The 25,509-nt window shown below is 41.7% G+C and overlaps 1 protein-coding gene across 1 annotated transcript; it reads right to left on the reverse strand.

The window, feature by feature from the left end:
• Positions 1 to 3,219: 3,219 nt before the first annotated feature.
• Positions 3,220 to 24,405, reverse strand: slc12a3 (solute carrier family 12 member 3). The gene is made up of 26 exons (XM_029433555.1): positions 24,121 to 24,405; positions 23,173 to 23,310; positions 15,777 to 15,852; positions 15,533 to 15,628; positions 15,234 to 15,373; positions 15,008 to 15,118; positions 14,273 to 14,384; positions 13,969 to 14,099; positions 13,675 to 13,759; positions 13,407 to 13,567; positions 12,856 to 12,963; positions 12,510 to 12,633; positions 11,773 to 11,874; positions 11,395 to 11,550; positions 11,185 to 11,284; positions 9,005 to 9,116; positions 8,721 to 8,858; positions 7,802 to 7,908; positions 7,567 to 7,649; positions 7,318 to 7,380; positions 6,912 to 7,010; positions 6,596 to 6,707; positions 6,050 to 6,136; positions 3,926 to 4,064; positions 3,731 to 3,798; positions 3,220 to 3,472 (listed from the first exon to the last, which is right to left on the reverse strand). The coding sequence occupies exons 1-26, from the start codon at positions 24,403 to 24,405 to the stop codon at positions 3,331 to 3,333; spliced, it is 3,075 nt and encodes a 1,024-aa protein (XP_029289415.1). The 3' UTR covers positions 3,220 to 3,330.
• Positions 24,406 to 25,509: the final 1,104 nt, after the last annotated feature.

A 25,509-nucleotide genomic window follows, 5' to 3' on the forward strand; every position in this document is an offset into this window, starting at 1 on the left:
TGTTGAAAGCAGTACTGAGGTCTAACAAGAAAATAACAGAGACAAGTCGTTTGTCTGATGCCAAAAGAAGGTCATTGGTAACTTTCACCAGTGCCGTCTCTGTGCTATGATGAACTCTAAATCCAGATTGAAAAACCTCAAATAAACTATTATTATGTAAAAAAACTGTTTAGCAACTGCTTTCTCAAGGATCTTAGCGAGAAAGGGAAGGTTAGATATCGGCCTATAGTTGGCTAAAACCTCTGGATCAAGACTAGGCTTTTTAAGAAGTGGTTTTATTACAGCTACTTTAAAGGATTGTGGTACATAGCCAGATAATAGAGACGGGTTGATCATATTTAATAACGAGATGTTAATTAAGGGTCTTTAAACAGTTTAGTTGGAATTGGGTCTAAAAGACAGGTTGATGGCTAGACGATGAGATTGTTGAAGTTAGTTGGTTTAGGTTGATTGGAGTAAAACAGTCTAGTTATATTTCAGGAGTTACTAATGTTTTTGAAATTCCGGAGGTTGAAGTTTACCAATTGAGGGCAGGAGGAGATTAATTTTGTCTCTAATAATTAGAATTTTATCGTTAAAGAAACTCATGAAGTCGTCACTACTGAGAGATATAGGAATAGAAGGCTCTGTAGAGCTGTGGCTCTCTGTCAGCCTGGCTATAGTGCTGAAAAGAAACCTGGGGTTGTTCTTATTTTCTTCTATTAAGGAAGAGTAATAAGCTGCTCAGGCATTACGGAGAGCCTTCTTATACGTTTTAAGATGATCTAACCAGACTAAACGGGATTCTTCCAATTTAGTGGAACGGCATTTACTTTCAAGATTTCTCGACTTTTGTTTTAGTTTGCGGATTTGTAAATTAAGCCATGGAGCTTTCTTTTTCTGTTTTATGATCTTCTTCTTTAGAGGAGCGACAGAGTTGAGTGTTATTCACAGTGAGGCCGCAGCACTATCAACAAGATAATTAATTTGTGAGGGACTAAAGTTAGGATTGGAATCCTCCGTTATATTGATATTGAGTCCTGGTATTAAATTAAGTGCTGATGGAATCACTTCCTTAAATTTAGTCACAGCACTTTCAGATAGACATCGAGCGTAGGATATTTTGCTTACTGGCTTGTAGTCCAGTAACAGGACTTCAAAAGTTATTAAAAAATGGTCTGATAAAAGAGGATTATGTGGACACACTGATAAACTTTCAATTTCAACACCATATCCCAGAACAAGGTCCAGAGTGTGGTTTAAACAGTGAGTTGGTTCATGTACATTTCGACTGAACCCAATTGAATCTAATATTGAGATAAATGCATTATTAAGGCTGTCACTATCAATATCCACATGAATATTAAAGTCACCTACAATAATTACTTTATCTGTTTTAAGGACTAAACTTAATAAAAATTCGGAGAATTCAGATAGAAATTCAGTATACGGAACAGGAGGGCGGTACACAGTAACAAATAAAACTGGCTTTATTGTTTTCCATGTTGGGTTTGAGAGCGTAAGAACAATGCTTTCAAAAGAGTTATAGTTTAGTTTAGGTTTAGGATTGATCAAGAGGTTTGAGTCAAATATGGCCGCAACTCCATCTCCTCGGCCAGTGCCTCGAGGAATGTGAGTATTAATATGACCAGGTGGAGTGGATTCATTTAGACTGACATATTCTTCATGTCTCAGCCAGGTTTCAGTGAGACAAAATAAGTCAAATTTATTATCTGATATTAAATCATTTACCAATCCAGCTTTCGTTGATAAAGATCTGATGTTTAAGAGCCCACATTACATTTTTTGATTTAGTTGCACTTTGGCAGCGGTGGTGTTTATTTTACTTAGGTTTTCATGTATAACTCCTCTTCTGTTAACCATAGATTTTATTAATTTCAGTGGTTGTGGGGCAGACACAGTCACTATGGAGATTTGAGTGGGTGACTGCCCGGAAAGAAGCACAGAGAAGTGTGTAAGACTGCAACTCGGTTTCCTGGTCTCAACTCTGGGTTGTCATGGATTAGGTCCACTAATAAACTTTGTAATATTATTGGATATGAGATCTGCTCCATCCATCCAAAGTAGGATGGATGCTGTTACTCCTAATCAGACCAGGTCTTCCCCAGAAAGTCCGCCAATTGTCTACGAAGCCCACATCATTATCTGGACACCACCATGAGAGCCAGCGACGGAATGATGACATGCGGCTAAACATGTCATCATTCAAAAGATTTGGCAGAGGATCAGAGAAAACTACAGAGTCCAACATTGTTTTGGCAAATGTACACACCGACTCCACTTTAACTTTAGTACACTCCGATTGACGCAATCGCGTGTCATTACCGCTGATGTGAATAACAATCTTACTGTATTTACGTTTAGCCTTAGCCAGCAGCCAACCAGTATCCAGTTATCCAGTAGCTATTGAATACAGCTTCATATACACAACATACAGATACATCATACTGCGATTGGGATCACACCAGCCACGACTCCAAATCAGGCCAGGGGCATAAATTAGGCCCCTATCCCGCTTTCTACCCCCTACTTTCGGCATCTTTGCTCGAACAAAACACATCTTCAAGCCCAGCCTTTGAACTACACACCTGCAAGGTTTCGGAACACCAAATCAGGGATAGGAGTGTAAAGTGCTTCGCCCACCTTGCTCGGACCATACCCACTTTCAAAATGTACCTTCATTTTGATCTTAACTACACACATGTAAAGGTTCGGGATTGCATCTTGTACGGTTATTGCGGTGACAAAATCTATCCACAGACAGAAATATAAGCATCTGGCAAAATTATCAAAACGATTTCTGTGTTAGTTCCTGCTACAGTAGGTGTCTTCAGGGAAGCTGTCGCAGATGATTGAAATAAAGTATCCTATTATACTATCCTGGATAACAAACAAACAAGACTGGATGTCAGAGGCTTAAGTTTCAGATGGTGAAAGTAAAACACTCCTCAAAATCATAGTGGTTTGGCAGATGCAACTTGACTGAATGAGAACGTGTGAACCATTGAGTCATACTTACTACAGTACTTTAATAAAACTGTTTTTGTGCACAAACATTGCAAATCATTTTGATACACAATTGCCTTTACAATCAATAATGGCTTCAGTTTAAATATGTTCCCATTCACAGGACTTCTAAAATGTGTGCATCATTACAATTTTTAACTGGCCAGAACATGGTAATTACAGTAATCATACATTAATTGCAGGATTACATTATCATCAATAGTCATCAAGGCATTGCCATGTCCAAATCAAGATGAAAATGTCAGGATGTTAGTGAGTTATAAGTTGTAGTTCTGTATCTGTATATTGACATTTACAGACATTTCATTGGCAGTAGAAGGTGAGGACGTTTTTCTGGTTTCCTCTGACCAACAGGACGGGAGGTCTCAGATCACGTGACAAGAAGTCCAGCCACGCCATGTAAAGAGTATTGGGACACACTCCTCTCCTCCCCACTGGCATGGTGCTGTCAGGAGACATACAAAGTTACAGTAAAGAAGGTTTAATAAGGTAAACAGTTTGTGTTCAACTACTTGTAATGGGTTTAAAGCATTCACAACTGCTTACTTTTATAGGCAAAGTGATTATACTTGCTCTATGTATGCTGACAGGCTTTAAAAATGACAAGTCAAGAATCAAAAGCCATTCCCTGTGGAGTGGTATAGTTAGAATGCCATGCAATTAGGCCACTCCTTTTACTCTGCATTGCAATTACTCTACTCACATAATAATCAGAGCAGCATCTCTGGAGTAATCCTGCAGAACCTCATTTAGACGAATCTGACGGAGAGACTGAATCAAACCGGAAAAGTTTACAATTTAGGTTGAGGCAGAAAGGGAAAAAATAACTCCTAAATTCTATATGTGTGCGATTCAAGTTGCAGATCAGAGTGTATGTATTTCTGTGTGTGTCTCAGACCTTGGCTTTGTTCCTCTCTAAATCCTGGTCAGTGATCATCCACGGCTCCTCCTTTTGTCTCGGTAGCCCAGAATCAGAGTCCTGTTTGGGATTTGTATTCAGCTTGAAGCGACCCACCATATTCTCAAACTGATGAACGCTGGAGCATATAGAAAGAAACAGGGATAATGGGTAGTTGTAGAAATGAAGTAGTAAAGTAAATCAAGTGTGAATGAATTCACTCCTTTTTCCTATGATGATTTCATTGTTATGCGGATGATACCCAATTATATCTATCAATTAAACCAGATGAAACCAATCAATTGGCTAAACTTCAAGCATGCCTTAAGGACATAAAAACTTGGATGTCTAGCAACTTTTTGATGTTAAACACAGACAAAACTGAAGTTATTATACTTGGCCCTAAACGCCTCCGAAACGCATTTTCTAATGACATAGAAGCTCTGGATGGCATTAACTTGGCCTCCAGCACCACTGTAAGGAATCTTGGCGTCATCTTTGATCAAGATCTGTCGTTTAACTCCCACATAAAACAAATCTCAAGGACTGCCTTCTTTCATCTACGTAACATTGCAAAAATAAGACACATCCTGTCTCAAAATGATGCAGAAAAACTAGTCCATGCATTTGTTACTTCAAGGCTGGATTACTGCAACTCATTGTTATCAGGTTGTCCAAAAAAGTCGGTTAAGACTCTTCAGTTGATCCAAAATGCAGCGGCACGTGTATTGACTAGAACAAGGAAATGGGATCATATTACTCCTGTATTAGCTGCTCTGCACTGGCTCCCGGTAAATACAGAATAGAATTCAAAATCCTTCTCCTGACTTACAAATCAATTAAAGGTCAGGCTCCAGCATATCTTAAAGATCTCATAGTACCTTATAAACCAACTAGAGCATTACGCTCCCAGACTGCAGGGTTACTTGTGGTTCCTAGAGTCTCTAAGAGTACAATGGGAGCCAGAGCCTTCAGCTATCAAGCTCCTCTCCAGTGGAACCAGCTTCCAGTTTGTGTTCGGGAGGCAGACACACTCTCCACATTTAAGAGTAGGCTAAAGACTTTCCTTTTTGATAAAGCTTATAGTTAGGGCTGGCTCAGGTTTGCCCTGGATCAGCCCCTAATTATGCTGCTATAGGCTTAGACTGCCGGGGGACACCTCCCTGCTCTCTTCCTTCTCTCCCTCTCTCTTCTTCTCCCTCTCTTCTTCTCCCTCTCTATCTGTATGCATTTATGTAAATGTATGTTACTAACTCACCATCCGGGGTATCATCCCCGGAGTGTCTGTCTCTCATGTGGCAGGTTGCCACTGATAAAGTTTACGTCAGGATCATGAATCGTGACAGCGCCTGCTGACCTGGTCCTGCTGGACACCGGGAAGCCTTATTGACATTTTCCTGGATTCATCCAAACTTTCTATTTCTTTTTTTTTTCCAACACAACATAATTTCTGTCAAATGTTGTATTTGTACTATGTTGTTTATCCTGTACACACGACATCTATTGCACGTCTGTCCGTCCTGGGAGAGGGATCCCTCCTCAGTTGCTCTCCCTGAGGTTTCTTCCATTTTTTCCCCTTTAATTTTGGGGTTTCTTTTAGGAAGTTTTTCCTTGTGCGATGCGAGGGTCTAAGGACAGAGGATGTTGTAACCTGTACAGTCTGTAAAGCACACTGAGACAAATGTATAATTTGTGATATTGGGCTATACAAATAAATTTGATTTGATTTGATTTGATTTAAAAGGTTTTTACTGTATCTGGCAACGTCAATGTTTCGGTTTTCACCCGTTGCTTACAGCAGCACAATGTATGTTGAAGCAATTTGAATTATAAGAGGCCTTGAGTGAAAGAACATTAGTAATATTGTTGCTGTGAAGCTCATTTAGGATCTGATCCATCATTAAATCTATCTATATATCACTACAATTATGAGACAGACACGGTGGCCTTCTTTGAAAAACAGTACAGCAACATGTATAGGATTTTAGGAAATTTAGGCATTCTGGGAGCCCAGTTGGTAGACCCAGCTCAACATGGATCACATGTGTAATTGCACGATGACAGATCTTTTTCCCTGTTGTGAGCGATTAGTTACTTTATTCTCTCAACCTTTGGCAGACTTACTTTTCAGGCTGAGGGTTCTGATAGATGTCAGGAAGCACTTCAACGTCATTGAAACCAAGGCGGAATTTCTTGATCAATGCCAACACCCTTATGAACAATAAAGTTTTTTAATTTTTCACAGAATCTCACTTCTAAACCACAGCAATAGTCTTTAAATCATGACTGACATTTTGACCTGTCTTAGCAGGAAACTCTGATGGTTGTGTAAACAGGTCATTTTTGAGCATGTTAGCCATGTCAACTGTTTCACATGTCAGTTTCTTTTTAACAGCTTGTTTCTGTCACTCCCAAGTGGCCACAAAATCAGGTTTTAATGAACTGTAGCCATTGATAATGAAGTTCTATCATAAATTCAGTCAGTAAGACTATTCTTTTGCATCCTTAGGCTAGTGGTTTATTTCTCATATATCCTGCCATTCACGCATGGTTACTCATAGTTTCCTCGCTGTCTTTGTCTTGGGCTGTCAATTGTGATATCAGCTGTTCTCATAAACTGGTCACATCTATCCACAGTGCCAAACCTACATTGGTAATCCAAGTGCTTACTCCTCTCTCTGCTCTTCCTTCTTGTCTGTTTCTCCCCCCACAAAAACTCGGACCTTACATCTGGCCCAGCGCTGCCTCCGAGTCAGCAGGTAGGGCAGCAGCAGGGTCAGTCCTGGTTAACCACACATACATACACACACACACACACACACACACACACACACACACACACACACACACACACACACACACACACACACACACACACACACATACACACACACACACACACACACACACAAAGTTAAGGAAACCTCTGATGATATTATTGACGGAAGAAAAATAGGTGATATATGGATGGAGAGAATGTTCAGACCTCCATCATCAGACAGCCAGTACACATCAATTGTCTTCTTCCCTTGTTTTTTCTGGAACACTGTACTAGGCTGAGGTTCTGGTTCGATGGAGATAGAAGCTGCAATTTTGTATACACAACAAATAGTTATTCTTTACGTTCTAATGACACCAAATTAAAGCACAACTCATGGCAAGTTTAAGTTTCCCCTTCCTATCAAAGCTGGTGAATACCTCTCCCATGCCTCATTCTAGGTACTGGGGGCTGTCATCAGATCTGGTAAAAGAAACTCCAGAGATGGAACCCCCACACTGAGTCTCCCTCTGCTCGGACTTCAGTACGTCATCCTTTACCCCTCTCCTTTACATCCATTCATCAGTCCTCAGCATCCAATACCTCCTAATGATTTGATAATGCATATACATACATGTAGTTCTTGTTTGAATCCTGGTGTTTATACTCTCTTGTCCTCCATCAAACCCTGGATTAACTGAAATAAAAGCATAGGAATTTGCTATGTATATGGATTGATTTGTAGTTTGTACCTCAAATGATAATAAATGATTGTGGACACCATGTCCTTTGTTAAAACTTGTATAGCAATAGTCAGAGTTCATTGACGGTGCAAAAGTTTACTCCCAGTGTGCTCTACTCTAATTTGAAATAAGGCTCTCACCATGTGATTGAGATGGATGAAAGACATCCAGTCCCTCCCTCATTCTCAGAATGCAAACACCGTACTGTAGGTCAAAGGCATCACTGAAACACACAGACAGCTTTATTGCAAAAATATGATTATCAGTGCTTATGACAATGATTCAAAAGTACACACACACGCATGCACACACGCACGCACACGCGCACGCACACGCGCACACAGGATGAGGTTTAGTAATCCTCACTGTACTCACTGCAGTATTCCTATGTAGTTGTGTGCAGCCTGAGGTGCGTCACTATGGCAATCTTTCTGGAAACCCATCAGCAGAACATTTGGCTTAATACGACCCAAACCTGCCCCCTGGTGGACAGTCAACAACATTAGAAGAAGAGATAAATAAGGCCAGTCTCTCAAAGCAAGTTCAACTTCCTCAGGCTCTCTTTGAGGCATCTAGATTCCCTGAACCAATTAATCCAATTGTAAACATCTGCAACGAAACGAACGAAAGAAGCCATTGCCTCATGTTAAGCAGCTGGAATAGGAATGTTGTTGACGTTTAATGGTGGATTTGTTTTCTTATTTTTAAATTGACTATCACACAAGATTAAACTTTTAACAGTCATGCTATTTGTTGATGTAGTAATGCAGATAGTGGAAATACTAGCAAGGTATGATGAAGCATTATGTGACCAAAATGTTGCATGAATAATTAATTGGGAGGTTATTTGCAATGTGAAGATATTTTTTCAAAGTAAAGGCTGATCACTAACTTTATTTGGGGCACATTGTACTTTTTATTCATGTTATATTATTGAGTCTATACATTTTTTTTCTTTACAAATTAAACTCATAACATTCACTACTTCAAACTGTCTATATTCTTTAGAGGTTATATGTTATAATCATAGTAGGACACTGAGTCTCAATGCTGCTCTTCTCTGTTGTAGTTGTCACTTTAACGTGAATGCTGCATTTTCTCAGTTCTAAGATCTTTTGGGAGTGACAGCATCTTTTCACGACTACTGATTGGTCCATAGGTGGTTATCTACTATGTTTTGGTCTATCAGGAATCGTTTGACAGTATAGTTACCATAACAACTGAACAGGCTCCAACAAAGTTCAGTTGATGGAGACAGTGCATTAGAATATAATAGATGAGGTGTAATTCAGACCTGTAGCAGAATGTTAACTCCTGATCGTAGCTCTGTAGCCACCACACCACTGTAGAATGACTTGACCTTCCGTTGGTTCAACCAGGTAACATGACTGTCACAGCTCGCCTTTTCCACTATTGATGGGGAGGCACCAGCCTGACAAATACAGGGTCAAATGGATAATGATTTCAGTCCTCAACTGAAAACGACAGCTGAAACATGACATTTCAAAACAATTTGTTCTTGTGTTTTTACTTAATCAAAAGTAAGTGGTGTGTATGTATGTGATGGGTTGGACTCACAGTGACTATATTGCCACACATCATGAGACTGAGACCCTTTGTGAAACAGGAGACAAGATCCACCAAAGCTGGGCGACTGCTGGGAGGCCCTGTTAGCACCAAACACTGGGGTCTGAAAGGTGAGCAAAATCAGAGTTAGATGTTGAGCAGTTTAGTGCAGAGCTCCGGCAGACAAATATACACTTTTGTTCCATTGTTTCTATGACCCATTCATTGTTTTTACTGTTGACTGAGACTGATACAATTTGGACATGATCTTGACTTTTGAGCAACTTAAGCAAAATTGATCTTGCAGTTGACAACACAGACTCTTTTCAAGTTAGTTTGCTAACTTTAACTACCTTTTATGGCAAAACCCTTTCATAATACATTCCACTGTTATGGCATGCTGCAACCGTCAAAAAATGTGTATGCTGTTTGTTGATTCACTGCTCATTAATATATACTAGGGTGGTGATGGCCTAGTCATCTAGTGGTACGGTTTCCAAATACAGCATGTTTGTGAGTTCAATACCAGGGCTGCCACCATTGTACCCCCGGGGAGACAGTCCATGTAGTTATTTCAGTGTAATTCGCTATGGATACATTACACATAATATTAGCGTTATATACTGCTAAATTACCTGTAACGTAATGTAATAATGCACACATGTAAACATTACAGGAATAGTTTCCAGATGGGAACAGTTCTTAATTTCTTTCTTGCCAAGAGTTAGATAAGAAGATATAAAGCTCACTAATTAACACCTTAGTCCAGTGGTTCCCAAACTCCCATGCCACATAAGCACACTCTCAGATATGTCCTTGGCTTGCAAACTCCTATAGAATTTAATTTGAAACATTTAGGAAGATGTAATTGTTAAACTTGTTGGCAAGTTTATTACCTTCTTCCTCCAAAAGCATTCTGATCTCATTCAACAATTCATAGCTATTGGAAAATAGAACCATGTGACAGCCATTGGGACTCTGCTGTGAAACAAAACAGCTGTGTGATGGGATCCTATTTGCTCACACAGTGCGGAAAAAAATCTGTGCTTTGACAGGTCTCGTTTACTTGTTTTGTTAGTTTGTTTTCTGTCATTACGCCATGCTAGCGTTTCTTGGTGTATCATTCAGTGTGACCACTGTACATTGGGGGAAACATTCTTAACTAGAGCTTGGCCCTCCTTGTCTCCCAGCCACTGCCTGAGCCCCATCTGTGCAGATCCCCACAAAGTCCTCTCATTTCAGATCAGTCTCTTTCACGTACATGTGAATGATTTTGAATTTGTCTGCAGTGGCTGTTAGTTACACATTTGCAGAAAAGAAACAACATAATTTATATTTAACCTTGCCGTACCACCAGCAGTAATTTGAACACTTATTAATTGTTTGTGGAATAGAGAATCTGATGATGATGAAGACCTTCAAGGCACTTTAGGATGTCTTGCTGACACATAACTCCTCAGTTTTTATCAGCACGTCACCACTGCACTGAATCAAAACAAGCCTAGGTGAGCTGGAACACTACGTTACAGTATACTGCCAACTACTGCTAACTTCTGTACCAAAACATATACAGTCAGTCAATAGAGTGCTAAAGTAGTTGCACACATACATGCACATTTAGATTTTCAATATAAAATCTAAAACTATAACGCAGTCACAATTAATTAATCAGATTTCAACAATAATGAAGATCATTCCAAATTTGGAGGGGCCGCTTGTATCCTCCCTTTATATTGAAACTTCTAGATTGCCCTTGTCTGAGAGACAGCGTTCTGCTCTGTGCTGTCTGCGGCTGCAAAGTAATTACAGATATTAGTGTTGATTTTCTCATCCAACTCTCGACAACAGAGTAAATAAGTGTCCACAAAAGTTTAACCTTCACTTTAAGAATGAGAACACAATCTGCACCAAATGCAGGAAATTATCCTTAAAATGCAAGGTTTCAGGAGGATCTGATGCAATGGATGTTCTCATTTCACAGCCAGCAGTTCCTCATACTTGGAGGGCCTGCAGTAAGCAACATTCTTGCCTGAAGCATTTTCTTCATTATATGTACACCAGATAATGGAACATTTGACAGATATTTTTAATACAATCACATTTGTTTCGACACCTACCCCAATTCCAAATACAAAAAAGCAACAAAATATACATTCCCCTTCTAAATTTTGGTTTGCAATCCTGTCACTGACCTGTAGTTCTTTACATGGTCCTCCACATGGTTGAGGCCGACACACTGGTTCAGAGCGATGTTGTAGGAGCTTGCCTGCACTGAGGAGCCCCAGTTTACAGCTAAGCACAGAGAAGAGCAGCAGATTTAGAATGGAGTAGAAGATGACAGCTGTTTGGTGTCTGACATCACATTGTTTATGGTTTGTCTAACCGCACGTGTGTGAGTTTACCAGGCTTCTTGTAGAGTGTGTATCCCCAAAGGAAGAAGACGATGCCGAAGGCAATGAGGGCTGCCCACCAGCTCAGCAGAAACATGATAACCAGACAACACACAGAGCCCAGCAACGACAGCCACTTACTGTAGAACCTGAAGGACGGACGCCAACCTGTAGATACACACACATACACGTGTGTATACCATAGACATAATGATGTCTACACACTCACCATGATAACCAGGAATTCTGCTTTCTCATATTGCTTATTGCCCAGTACAGTATTTAATAAGTAATCACTTCATGTGTGGATTTTGCTGTCTTAATATTAATCCATTATCCATTTATCTGTATGTTAATTAAAGCAAAATGTGTTGTTTCTGAGTTTTCTACCTGGTGAGTTGGTGATTGAGGCATGGAAGCAGCTGAAGTTAATCAGAGAGTATGAGCAGAGGTAGAAGTTGGAAATGATGGGAGCGATGGTGTTCAACTCAGCTGGTGGAGAGAAAAGACAGAATTTAAGAGAATTATGGTTTTAAAGTAATAACCCTTAAGATTTTCATGAAGTGAAACCCAATTATGACACTATTTTTTTATAATTTTAATGCAATAGCAGTTCAATGTATTTACATTCTGTAACTCTATAAATAGTAGTTTTCATCATTAGCGCCGGTGTCCTCCATTCCCACACTGGATTCAAATTGCCTACCTACACACTTGGGATGGACAGGCAACAATGCAGTTTGTAATCCAGGGTTACTGTATCAGCTTCACTTTTTACTGTTCACTCTCCTAACTTCACAACAAAAGTGTCCTACTGAAACAAAGGGTGGCTTTTATTGTGAATCGTTCACAGGCAACGCAATGTGTTTGTCACAGAGGTTAGTACTAACAGTGATCGTTCATTAAAAATGCAACTACACAACAAGATGTTGTAATTTTGGGCAGTTGTTATACAGTGTCTATCTTGTAGACACTTTCCCCATTTGAAGTTTTAGTTTACAAAACCTATTTCCCAACCCATATTCTTATTAAGAGGTTTCAGAATATTACAATTTCAATTCAGACTATAATTGCTGAAATTCCTTCTGGTCATCAAAAGGGATGAGAGGTTCTCTTCAAAACCTTACCAATGAAAATGAAGCAGGCAGCAATGATGTACGTCAGTAGGTAGGCTCTGAGAGCTTCATCATTCTTTCCATAACCTTTGCCAAAGAAGCCGATGAGAGGGTAGAGTTTGTCCTTACACAGACACTACCAGAAAAACAAAATCATGTTTGTGTTTAAACAGGCACAGTGATTTGGAAAAGGCTGCACTGAAATATAAAAAGAAATAACATATTCAGAAATATTGTTTATCTGGTATGTAGGCGTGTGTGTGTGTGTGTGTGTGTGTGTGTGTGTGTGTGTGTGTGTGTGTGTGTGTGTGTGTGTGTGTGTGTGTGTGTGTGTGTGTGTGTGTGTGTGTGTGTGTACCTGAAATACTTTGGGAGCAGAGACCAGGCATGCCAAAGCAGAAGACAGTGTTGCTCCAAATATACCAGCAGTGATGAGAGGGGTGAAGGCTGACACCATGCTCATCGTCTACAACCAAAAATGTACTGTCTGTTTGATACAGGGTGACCTACTGTTAGTGTAACTTATTATTTCAGAAGGAGACTGAATCATTTATGTAGAATGACATTTTTGTTGGCTTGATGTTGTCACTGTTTTCATTGTGTATTTTCTGCTTCTTCTTGCAAGGAAAGAAAAGCCAAATAAATGTCTTTGAACTGACGGCAGACAAGGCAGCTTTATGTTTTGACAACCCAAAGGTGCTACAGGAGGTTATTGTTGGGTGTTTAACATTCTAAAGGACTTCATTACCAAGGAACAATGTAAGGAGTTGGCTTGTGCTTTGCAGACTCACTTTGTGATTTAGACTGAAAACAGTGTGGGCAATTTAACATAAATACATTATATAGCAATGCATTATATTGCGAAGCATTTGACATCATTTTAAGTCTTGTGAGTGCGCTTGTTCTGACCTGATAGTAGTTACTGATACCGTAAGTGCATGTGTTATTGTTGATACACTCTGTGAAGTCCCATCCATATTGACAGGCTAAACCAACACAATCCTCACTAGATGAGGACGGTAACAGGGTGTCGTTTAAGAGGCCAGATGCATCACGCACCACACAGGATCCTGGGAGGAAACACATGGACACAAGCATGCATGAAAAAATATGCACATGCATACATTATTTAACTTCAAATAAAAGGCAGTCTAACATCTGGTAGGACATAGAGTACCAATGGTTGCAGAGATGATGAGGTAGGAAATAGTGGTCCAGAATATTGCCGTCAGTGTTCCTTTGGGGATGGCCACTGTTGGATTCTGAGAAGGAGACGTCATAAGACACAAACATAAGGCTTTTAATTGATAATTGAGTTATAAATTGCCACTGACATGTTAATCAAAACTTGTTTGTATGTACGTGCAGAAATAGGATGATGTGTGAGGCAAGCAGGCAGGTTTATATACCAGGCAGGACAATGCATGATTTTTGTGAAAATAAATAGGCAGCGAGAAACAAACTAACATACCTTCAGATCTCCAGAGATGTTAGCTCCTGCCAGGATGCCTGTTGCGGAGGGGAAGAAAATGGAGAACATGCCAAAGAAGCTGCCCTCTGGTCCCTGCCAGCTGGGCACAAAATTGGCGGCAAAGATATCCGCTGTTGAAAGTGAAATATTCTGTTTACTGAAGAGGGACACGCTTTTTTTTGATTGGTAAATCCTTGATTTGTGTAAAAACAACCACACATGTACAGTATTAATTTTCCCTATATTGCAACATGAAACTGCATTAGCATTCAAGAATATGATACTCTGAGCAAGGACTCCTCACCTTTGTAGCTAAAGAAACCCATGGCTTGTTTCTGTGGTGAAGCAGGGATGATTGTTCCAACAATGTAACTTGCAAAAGACACCAAGATGACCAGGAAGAACAGAACCTGGGCCTTTGAAGGGCAGAATATATAACATATAGATGCAGACAGACATTTGCGTGCAAGAACGAGCTAATGTATCTTATTACACTAATAAATGATTATCATATTAATATATATCATAATAATTTAAATGATTAATTATCACGCATACTTAATACCAACATAACATACACACATATATTCTGATGGGTCTACTGCTCCCAATAAGCTTAACTTATGCTAAAATAAGCCTATTGACTGCTAGCTCTATTAGGTATAGAAATGAGAGTGGTATTGATCTTCTCATCTAACTCTCGGCGAGGAATAGAATAAGCTTTTCTCAAAATATATTAATTCTGTCACTTCTGCAGGAGTAAAACATTCAGCGCAACATATACATAATTGTATATAAATCCCTAAAGAGGAGTATGCACCCACATCCAAACCAAATAGATCAGATGCTGAAGCAGATAATACAATATATTATATGTATATTGCACCTAGGCAGATGTGCTCAAAACACCCTACTTGTAAGTGACATTTGGAGCCCTGCAGTGTGCAAGATATTTTTTGTAGTTCATTTTAAAATCCCAGCCTCCAGTATTAACCATGATGGCAGTTTACCATGGTGTCATATATTTTGTTGCGCTAACCTTTGACTCCCACGCCATGCCAGCCATGGATATACCTAGTAGACATGTGACAGTAGTGATGCCAATGATGCGAATGTCATTGGTTCGATCCACCATGACAGCTCCATTTTCCTGAGGAAGAAAGTACAGAGAAATTACAGGTGTGTTTAAACAGAATGAAAAACTGTGTTTACTGTGCAGAATCATTGTAAACGTTGCTCCATGTATATATTAACAGACTACTTACAGACATGAGGTCTGTTACAGTCTCAGCAAAGCCCACAGTGTGCATGGCCACAGCTACAGCATTAGCAAAAGCAAAGATCAGACCGATGGACCCACCCAGCTCTGGACCAAGACTGCGACTGATCAGGAAGTAGGTCCCTCCTGAAGACAAGAGCGGGAGGGGGAGCAATGAAAAAAAAGGATTGTGGAAAATGTGGCATTTATGTTAGAAATACCTATCAATAAAATGTAACAATATCAGATAAAGTCCTTCTTTTGTTTACAGTAATGACACATGCATTAAAAAGATTGCGAACAGACCTCCTTTGACCTTGCCGTTGGTAGCAATAGCTGAGGTCGAGAGACCAGTGATCCAAGTTATACAAGAGGACAGCAGGATAATCAACCAGGTCAGACCTGACATAAAGAGACACGGAGAAAGTGAGAAATAATGACAGTGAGCTATACTGCAGCTTTCATAGACATAAAATATATGAAATATTTAAAATTTGGTGCATTACACCTACAATTGAGCAAGTCTATCAACAGGTTTAATTGGACGTACCTATACCAGCTTGAGCAGTGATCCAAGTCAACCTTAAGTATAAGATCACTCCCCAGATGTTTAACATGCAACGGACCTACAAAAAGACAGACATTCTTTTTTAATCCAGTAAGATTTTGAAGTTCAACACTAACATCTTTATTAAGAAGCGTATGCAAGGGTTTTTCAAGAAGAAACTAATCTTTCAATCTCTAACCAAACTACATGGTTCAAACCCACTAGTTCTAACACACTATGATGGTAGGAGCCATGAATCAACTCACAAAGGGATGAATTTTGTTGTAATATAATAAGTATGGGGATGGTTTATATTTGGGTATTGGTCTGTGTTTGTAATATTATAATTTCTTATTGAGTGATTGCGATGTGTTGGTTGAGTGGGGTCACATGGATTTGGGCAGCACTGCTAGTTAATATGTTCACCTGTGAATAAAGGCTGAGAGGGTCACTGTGTTTTTTATTGACCGCCACTTTGATAGCTGTGATTATTCTGATCATAATTTTGTAAACGTTATAAGTTGATTTTTAAGTCATTTTTAATTAAATTAAGATTTGTTCAACATACTTTTCAATCTCAGCTAATCTTTTTTGGTAGCGCGTCAGACAAAGCCAACCAGGTCCGACCTCAGCCTCTCAGCGACTTTTAGTTTGCTTCCTGAATATGCTACTTTTTGTCAACAAAAAGGCATTTAAAGAACAAGGAGCATCACCTGACGGGGCAGCAGATCAAGGATCAGTTGGAAGAGATGAAACTAAGCAATCATTGGAGATGAATCACGGACGCAAGCACTGGCTGTCAACAATAAACTGCAGCTCTGGGAGTCAGGTAAGCCTTACCGGTGGATGTGATGTCTATCAATGGAAGGGACTCAGCTGTTTATCTCCATTCTGTCTCTTTGAAGTTACCGCTGCTCTGCTGATGTGGGATTGTGATGCTTGTTGGAAGAATTTCCTTTCGGACTGTAGATATGTTTTAAATGCACAAACAATGTATTGACTAAAATCAAAAAGGAAATTAAATAAGGAAAATTAGTCAAATAAATGCTGGTGTTGAAAGTTTTGCAATGGAGTGTGGAAAAAGATAAACTAAACTCACTAACAAGGCCTTGGTAAATACAATTGTCCAGTGGGAACGTACAATCATTGTGAATAAAATAAAAGGACTCATTCCAGAAATAAAAACACTTATGAGAGGAAAGGAAAATGTCTCACATGTACAACCTCATATGGCGTCACGAGGGGAAGACCCAAAAGCAGCACGCCAGACGAGAGGGTTTAACAAAAGAGAGCTTTATTCATAAAAAGCAACAAAATAAGGTACAAAGTAAACTGAACAGAACAAACCACGAAAGACACGAGGAAAGACACGAGGAAAGACACGAGGAAAGACACCAGGTAGCATCAATGACGAACCGACAAGGAACAATGGGACAGACAGAGATATATACACACAGACACTAATCACGGGAACGAAACACAGTTGGGGGAAAAAGACAAAGACACAAGGGCAGGGTGAATGGACACAGCAGGATCAGATCAACAATCAGAGGAAGGGAAAACACATAGACAGGAAATACAACTAGACATGACACACGGGGGAGTGAACCTTTCAAAATAAAACAGGAAACAAGTACTCCCAGAGGATGAACAAAATAAACAAAATTAATGGTTAGCCAGCATTGTGGAATATAGTGACACTTTTCAAAGAGACAGTGGCTGAATGAATCCTCCTCTGGAAACCATCACCTTATCGTGGTGGAGAGGTTTGTGTGTCCCTATGAACCTGAGAGCTGTGTTGTCTGGAGCCTAGTGCTCCTGGTAGGGTCTCCCAAGGCAAATTGGTCTCAGGCGAGGGGCCAGACTAAGAATGGTTCAAAAATGACCTCATGATAGAGAGGGAAAGGAAAGGCGAGATCCTGCCTGGAGGAAGCCTGGGGCCCCTGTCTGGAGCCAGGCCCAGAGGGAGGGCCCGACAGCGAGAGCCTGGTGGCCGGGTTTGCCACGGAGCCCGGTCGGGCACAGCCCTAAGAAGCTACGTGGTGCCTCCCATCCATCCATCTTGTGGGCCCACCACTCATGGGAAAAACCACTGGGGTTGGGTGCGCTGTCACACGGGTGGCAGTGATGGTCCTCGATGGAGCAGACCCGGGCAGCAGAGGCTGGCTCTGGGGACGTGGAACGTCACCAATCTGTGGGGGAAGGAGCCGGAACTAGTGCGGGATGTGGAGCGCTAACAGTTGGATCGGGTGGGGCTTACATCTACGTACATTCTTGGCTCTGGAACCGTACTCCTGGATAGGGGTTGGACTCTATTCTTCTCAGGAGTTGCCCAAGGTGTGAGGCGTCGGGCGGGTGTGGGGATACTCACAAGTCCCCGGGTGATCGCAGCTACGTTGGAGTTCATCCCGGTGGACAAGAGGGTCGCCTCCCTACGCCTTTGGGTTATGGGGGGGAAAACTCTTACTGTTGTTTGTGCCTATGCTCCAAACCACAGTTTGGAGTATTCGGCCTTCTTGGATACCCTAAATGCCAGTAGGGGACTCCAGTAGGGGACTCCGTATTCTTCCTGAGAGACTTCAACGCCCACGCGGGAAACGATGGAGACACCTGGAGAGGCGTGATTGAGAGGAACGGCCTCCCTGATCTAAACCCGAACGGTCGTTTGTTGTTGGACTTCTGTGCTAGTCATGGAATGGCCATAACAAACACCATGTTCTCATAAGTGTACGTGGTACCAGAGCACCCTAGGCCAAAGGTCAATGATTTTGTAATCGTATCATCTGATCTGAGGCCGCATGTTTTGGACACTTGGGTGAAGAGAGGGGCAGAGCTGTCATCTGATCACCATCTGTTGGTGACTTGGATCAAGGGGTGGGGGAAGACTCTGGACAGACCTGGTAAGCCCAAACGGGTAGTGCGGGTGAACTGGGAAAGTCTGAAGGAAGCCCCTGTCCTGGAGATCTTCAACTCACACCTCCGGCGGAGCTTTTCAGACCTGAGTGGGCGATGTTCAAAACCTCTATTGCTGAAGCTGCGGTGATGAGCTGTGGTCTCAAGGTCTTAGGTGCCCCAAGGGGTGGTAACCCTCGAATACTGTGGTGGACCCCGGTGGTCAGGGAAGCCATCCGACTGAAGAAGGAGTCCTTCTGGGTTATGTTGTTTCCACTTTTTGTACGTTGCTTTGGACAAAAGCGTCAGCTAAATGAACTGTAATGTAATGTTATCCGGGAGGACTCCGGAAACAGTTGCAGGGTACCGAATGACTAGAAGGAGGACAGCCTCTGCCGTGGCTGAGGCAAAGCAGCGGGTGTGGGAGAAGTTCGAAGAAGCTATGGAGAAGGACTTTCGGGGGCACCAAGGTGCTTCTGGAAAACCATCCGGCACCTCAGGAGGGGGAATCGGGGAACCATCCCAGCTGTGTACAACAAGGGTCGGACCCTGCTGACTTTGACTGAGAAGGTTATCGGGCGGTGGAAGGAGCACTTTGAGGAACTCCTGAATCTGACTAACACGCCCTCTATGGTAGAGGCAGAGCTGGAAGCTGATGGGGGATCATCGTCAATTTCCCTGACGGAAGTCACTGAGGTAGTGAAACATTTCCACAGTGGCAAAGCCACAGGGGTTGATGAGATCCGTCCAGAAATGCTGAAGGCTTTGGGTGTTGAGGGACGTCTTGGTTGACACGCCTCGTCAACATTGCGTGGAACTCTGGGACAGTGCCTAGGGAGTGGCAGACCAGGGTGGTGGTTCCCCTATTTAAAAAGGGGGACCAGAGAGCGTGTGCCAACTACAGGGGTATCACACTTCTCAGCCTCCCTGGTAAAGTCTACTCCAAGGTACTGGAAAGATGGTTCGGCCGGTAGTCGAACCTCTGATTGAAGACGAACAATGCGGATTCCGTCCTGGTCGTGGAACAACGGACCAACTCTTTACTCTCGCAAGGATCCTGGAGGGAGCTTGGGAGTTTGGGAATGAGCCCTTACCCCAAGTGAAGGAGTTCAAGTACCTCGGGGTCTTGGTCGTGAGTGAGGGGACAATGGAGCGAGAGATTGGCCGGAGAATCGGGGGCGGTACTGCAGTCGCTTTACCACACCGTTTTGACGAAAAGAGAGCTGAGCCAGAAGGCAAAGCTCTCAATCTACTGTTTGATCTTCGTTCCTACCCTCACCTATGGTCATGAAGCCTGGGTCATGACCGAAAGAACGAGATCACGGGTACAAGCGGCCGAAATGGGTTTTCTCAGACGGGTAGCTCCCTTAGAGATAGGGTGAGAAGCTCAGCCATCCGTGAGAGACTCGGAGTAGAGCCGCTGCTCCTTTACGTTGAAAGGAGCCAGTTGAGGTGGTTCGGGCATCTAGTAAGGATGCCACCTGGGCGCCTCCCTAGGGAGGTGTTCCAGGCACGTCCAGCTGGGAGGAGACCCCGGGGAAGACCCAGGACTCGGTGGAGAGATTATATCTCCTCACTGGCCTGGGAACGCCTCAGGATCCCCCAGTCGGAGCTGGAGGATGTGGCCCGGAGAAGGGAAGATTGGGGTTCCTTACTGGAGCTGCTGCCCCCGCGACCCGATCCCGGATAAGCGGTAGACGATGGATGGATGGATGGATGGAACTTCCCGGTAATACCTGACCCTGCTTCTGTGACCTGTTTCTCCCTTCGCCTATTCCCCATCAGATTTGTTTGCCACGCTGACTGTCTACTCATGTACCGAACCTGTTTTTGCTTCAAGTAAAGAATTTTACCTATACTACGAGTGGCCTCTGTATTGTGCATTTGTGTCCCACATCCCGTGTTCAGATTTTAGCGTTACAGCCTGGGTGCAGACCATGCAGAGAACAGACACAAACAGCGATGGGATCACTTCCTGAGTTTCGTCACCCTCCGCTACTAGTAGAGCGAGCAGGACCCCAACATCTAGGACCTCGGGACCCCCACTCTGGCCAACATCACGGCGCCGCTACATCCAACCATCCCCACTGAGACAACGGCTTGTTTGCGGACGAAGACAATGACGACATCTTCTCATCGGTGTCCGGTACATCACCGTCAGCAGCCCAAGGAAGCCCACTGCCGACATCTGTTCCCAGAGGCTTCCCGCCGGTGATGACCATCATGAAAAGGTGTAAGGTTGCCTGCTGTCGCTCGTTCATCCCCAAAGGAAGGATGAGCCGAGGTGCAGCAATGCAACGGTGAGGAGAACTTCCCAGGCTGTCTCAACAGAGGCCCTAAAACTGGCCAGGCAATGGGCCAGCACATTAACATGTGTGTAAGTGGTCATAACCAGTGGCATCACAGCAGTGTGGCCATTTAAGAACGCTATAACCGACGTGTTGTTGGCACAAAACACACCTCACCCGGTATAGCTGCTTTGAACATACCTAACCCCTGTTGTGGGCACCTGTGGCAGTGGGCATGGTTGTGATGCTGGCTGCTGGTGGAGAGGTGTGAGTGTCTCAGCTGGGGATCAGTTAGCTAGGAGCAGTGGTGGGCTGTCAGGGCCAGCAAGGTCTTCTCTGCTGGCCTAAACATCATCAGAATATACATTTAATTTTTATATATTTTTTCCACAAATATGTATTAAATTATTCCCCATAGTCTATTCTCTTCATTTCATAGCTTTCCTCTTGGTTGCGCTGCTTCCAGCCTCAGATTGAGATTTGGAGGGCTGGCCTTTATGTTAGAGCTTTTATCCAATCATATTTCAGCCATAATGTGTTGCCAGGGTCCAAGAAATCTGCCCTTAGGCCTTCAGAATCAACAGTGCGGGCGCCTGTCGCTTAAAGTGAACGGAGACAAAACTGTGGCGTTAACCAATCAGATTTCTAGTTGGGGACACTGGGGCCAACTAGCAGGCGTACGATAACGTCAGCACGTCCACGTCTTTTGATTGGATACGCACTATTGAGAGGCAGAGCTATTCAGAGCAAGCACTTTTTGAACGAGCTAATATGTGTAGATTTCTACAAGCTTTTTTTTCAACCCACAATGGCTGAAGGAGAAGATATCGATTTGGTCGCAGATATAATTACAATTTTCAAGACGAACTTTTCAAGAAAAGATAGACATCGTGAGAAGAGAGCGGCCAACCCCGACGCTAGCGAGTCTATCACAACTACATAATGGACATGGAAAAGGGTTTGTCCGCCACTTTCAAATCACTAACTACGAGCGGTACCCCCGGCTCACAGCCTCCGAGAGTCACTGCACATTGTACTGCTGGGAATGCCTGCTATTTACAACTAAATGTTTCGTAAATATTAATATAACTCTGTTGTTAGGGTGATGCAACGCCCGGTAATACTGCGTTTCTGTCTAAATGTACAGTTTCTAGAGTCATGGCGTCATAATGATGGTATTACGAGGTGGAATAATTCAGGTAGGACTGTGTAGGACATCACTGAAGGCCTAGGTGTGAAATGCACGGCTCGCCACTGGCTAGGAGTAATATAAGTGATTAAGTATATGTGTATTAATTTCAATGGCCGTCCATCATGTCTTTTAAAAAGCTTGCTCTAAAACTGTTGTGTAGACCTACATAATATAACAAAAAAGTGTTTCAAGACAGTTAATTAATAGATGATGCTTGATTTCGCTTTAAAGAATGTATATGCAACACATAGCGACTTCTCCATCCATTCATTCTATACAACTTATATAATTAGAATCGCTGAATAGAAGTGACAAAATTCAATAAAAATATTTACAATATTACTAAAAAGGTTACTGGCACCTCTCTTTTATCATCTTGGTTTATAAAGCAAGAAATATGTTCTCATGAGCTGAAACAAAAGAACCTGCCTAGCCGTAAGGTCTTTACCGCCAAGCGTCTTTTTTCCACGTTTTCTTTCCTGACATTAGAACCTTGTGCTCTCTAACATTAGCCAGTTTTCCATTCAAATGTAACACACATTTTAACTGCATTTACATAAATCTGCAAAAGTAAATGAATGAATCCACATTTAAATCTCACATTATGTGTTAACAGCTGGTGGCCCTAATTCTTCAGTTTGGTGCCATTAAATATTGCAGAAGAATAGGTTGCAACAAAAAGAATGCAACAATGTGAAATGTCACATCCAATGGAGATATAGCATTTATGTTTTCATGTGTTTCTACCCATCTGCTTTTATATTCAAATTGTGTATAAAAACAGGTGAATGAATCGGTTCTAATGATGATATTCTAATCTAATGATCAAATCAAAAGGAGTTGTAGTATCTTAATTAATTTTATTCTCAAAATTGATCAAAACAAAAAAGCAAGGCACATTTCACGACACAAATAATAATGTGTTATAATTTATATTATATATATTATGTATATGATTCTCTTTACTCAAAAATAATGAATCGTATAGACCAGCTACATAAACAAAACCTGGTCTAACCCTACCTACCATGACTCCCTGTACCCAGCCAAAGCGAGTAGGTTCAGGTGATGGTTCCTTATGCTTCTCCTCATCTTCCTCTGAGCTGTCTCCTCCTTCCATCTGTCCACATGCTGTCTTCTCATACAAGGGAGGTTTGGAGTCAACCTAGTTAAATAAAGCCAAGTAAATTTCATCTATATAGGCCAAAATCACCTATCACAGATTTATCTTTTAGCCCCCCACCAAAACAAAAAACGGGGAGGAAAAGGAAGTAATACTTTTCTGCCTCGAGATACATAATCAACAGTAGAGAGAGGGAACTTTGTAACATAAGTGAAGAAAGATACCAATACCAAAAAGATACCATTCAATTTTGGTTCATATTTTCATGAAGTATTTCATGGTGTTTGGCTATTGTCAGACATTAATTCAGACTAAATTCATAAAACTAGTTTAACACAAAAATGATCATGTAAACTTAAAATTCTAATACAGACAAACATTCACCAGATACTGTGGTAACAGGAATAGGGCTACAGTAACACTTTTCCCAAGTCTTGTTTCTAAATAAAAACACTTTTAAAAATCATTGCTAAAATTATCTCTGATGTAAATGGAGCAAATGCTGTTGGGTCAAGGAGAGATAGATGACCTGAAACTTAATTGATGTTATGAAAATTAGAGGCAAACATAACATTGTACATTCCTGGTCATTTAGCAGACACTCTTATCCAGAGCAACTTACAGTGAATTAACTATAGGGACAGTGGGACCTGGAGCAACTTGAGGTTAAGTACCTTGAACAGGGGTACAATGGTGGCAGCCCTGGTATTGAACTCACAACCATCTGGTGTTGTATTTGGAAGCCCTAGAGCACTAGGCCACCAAACATTATTCACATGCATTGCTGTTATTCTTTTTCTTGATTTTGGTAATTTGAGAAGAGCTCAGCAGAGAACAGTCGAGATTCCTCACCTCAAGGTTTCCATGCAGCTGGTACAGAGATGGTCTGAAGTGCCTCCGTCGGCCATACACCTCTGTTTTGGCATAGAAGTCATAGTGCGGCGGGGTGTCTAGAGTCTCGTAGCCAGTTAGAGCATCAGATCCAAGGGATGCTACACTGCTTCCATCACCATAGCATTGATAGTAACCAGACTCATCAAACCCTCCAGGTGTTACCTTGGCATTGGCTCCTGACAGAGGAAGTCTGGGTCTGTATGCAGCCAGGTGAACACCGTCACTGGCTACTGGTAACTCCATCCAGAATGACAGTCTTTTCTGTATTTAAGTGGATTGTAACCGTAAAGACAGATTTTTGTCTAAAATATTTTCTTCAAAAGATGTCTAGGCTTTCTGTAGTGTAAGGTGTATGAACAAGGCTTATTTGCAAGGGTCGGTTTTATATTTGACTTTAACCGTGCAGGAAGAGCCTAAGGCTATTTAAAAATGGTGGTTCAGTGAACAGTCAAACAAGAATCATTACATGAACTTTTAAGCATGCCATGGACAATTACACATTACAGTACAAACCGAAAAATCATTCTGGACTGAACTGGCCCAGGAAATACACTGTTCCACTCAATTTGTGCCGAATTAACAGAGTTGAAGTATCATAGCCTATGTATTGATTATTTCAACCTATATCCAAGCTTGTGTCTTTGTTGTTGTGTATATTTCTGTTGATTTTGGATCAGTTTTCAGTTGCATTTTTGTTTTTGGTTATATAATCACAATCATTAATCATTAATCTCCAGAGAAAATCATTATGCACACAGAGCAACCTGTAACATAACCTTGACTGAAACAACACAAGGGCAAAACATGTATGCTTGTTAAGGAAAGAGGTCTAAATGATACTCTACCCCAGGGGTCAGGAACCTTTTTGGCATGGAGAGCCATAAAAGTCAAATATTTTTTAATTGTATTTCCTTGAGAGCCATATATTTAATAAAATTGAGTTTTAAGTCTCCGAGTACTAAAAGCGCTATCAGTGTTAAACCTCCCCAAACGGAACCCCGCTTATGTTATTTATCTAATTTATGTGCACGTTTCTGTGTCTAATGCACGGGTGTCAAACTCAAGGCCACAATTATATCCGGCCGCAAGAAAATATCATATGTCTATTATAACTGGCCCGCTGGTTTTGGTAATTAAATCAATGCATGGCACAACCACAGTAAGTATTTTCCTGAGGAGATACATTCTGAATATGGCGGTGCGATGGTTGAGTCGAGGGAAAGTGCTGAATAGATTTTTCAAGTTGCGTGAGGGAATCTGGCCATTTTTGGAAGCAAAGGGAAACACACCACAGATCTCTGGGACGAAAAGTGGCGATGTGAGCTGGACAGTTTGTGCGACATAACG

This window comes from Cottoperca gobio, chromosome 6 (assembly GCF_900634415.1).
Source record: "Cottoperca gobio chromosome 6, fCotGob3.1, whole genome shotgun sequence".
Taxonomy (NCBI): domain Eukaryota; kingdom Metazoa; phylum Chordata; class Actinopteri; order Perciformes; family Bovichtidae; genus Cottoperca; species Cottoperca gobio.

Coding starts and splice junctions, on each gene's coding strand:
- slc12a3 (XM_029433555.1), bottom strand. CDS start 24,405: ATGGAGTTACCAGTAGCCAGTGACGGTGTTCACCTGGCTGCATACAGA. Junction 7,011..7,317: donor GATTCAAACAAGAACTACAT/GTATGTATATGC, acceptor ACAAAATTGCAG/CTTCTATCTCCATCGAACCA. Junction 6,708..6,911: donor CTGGCTGTCTGATGATGGAG/GTCTGAACATTC, acceptor GTGGTTAACCAG/GACTGACCCTGCTGCTGCCC.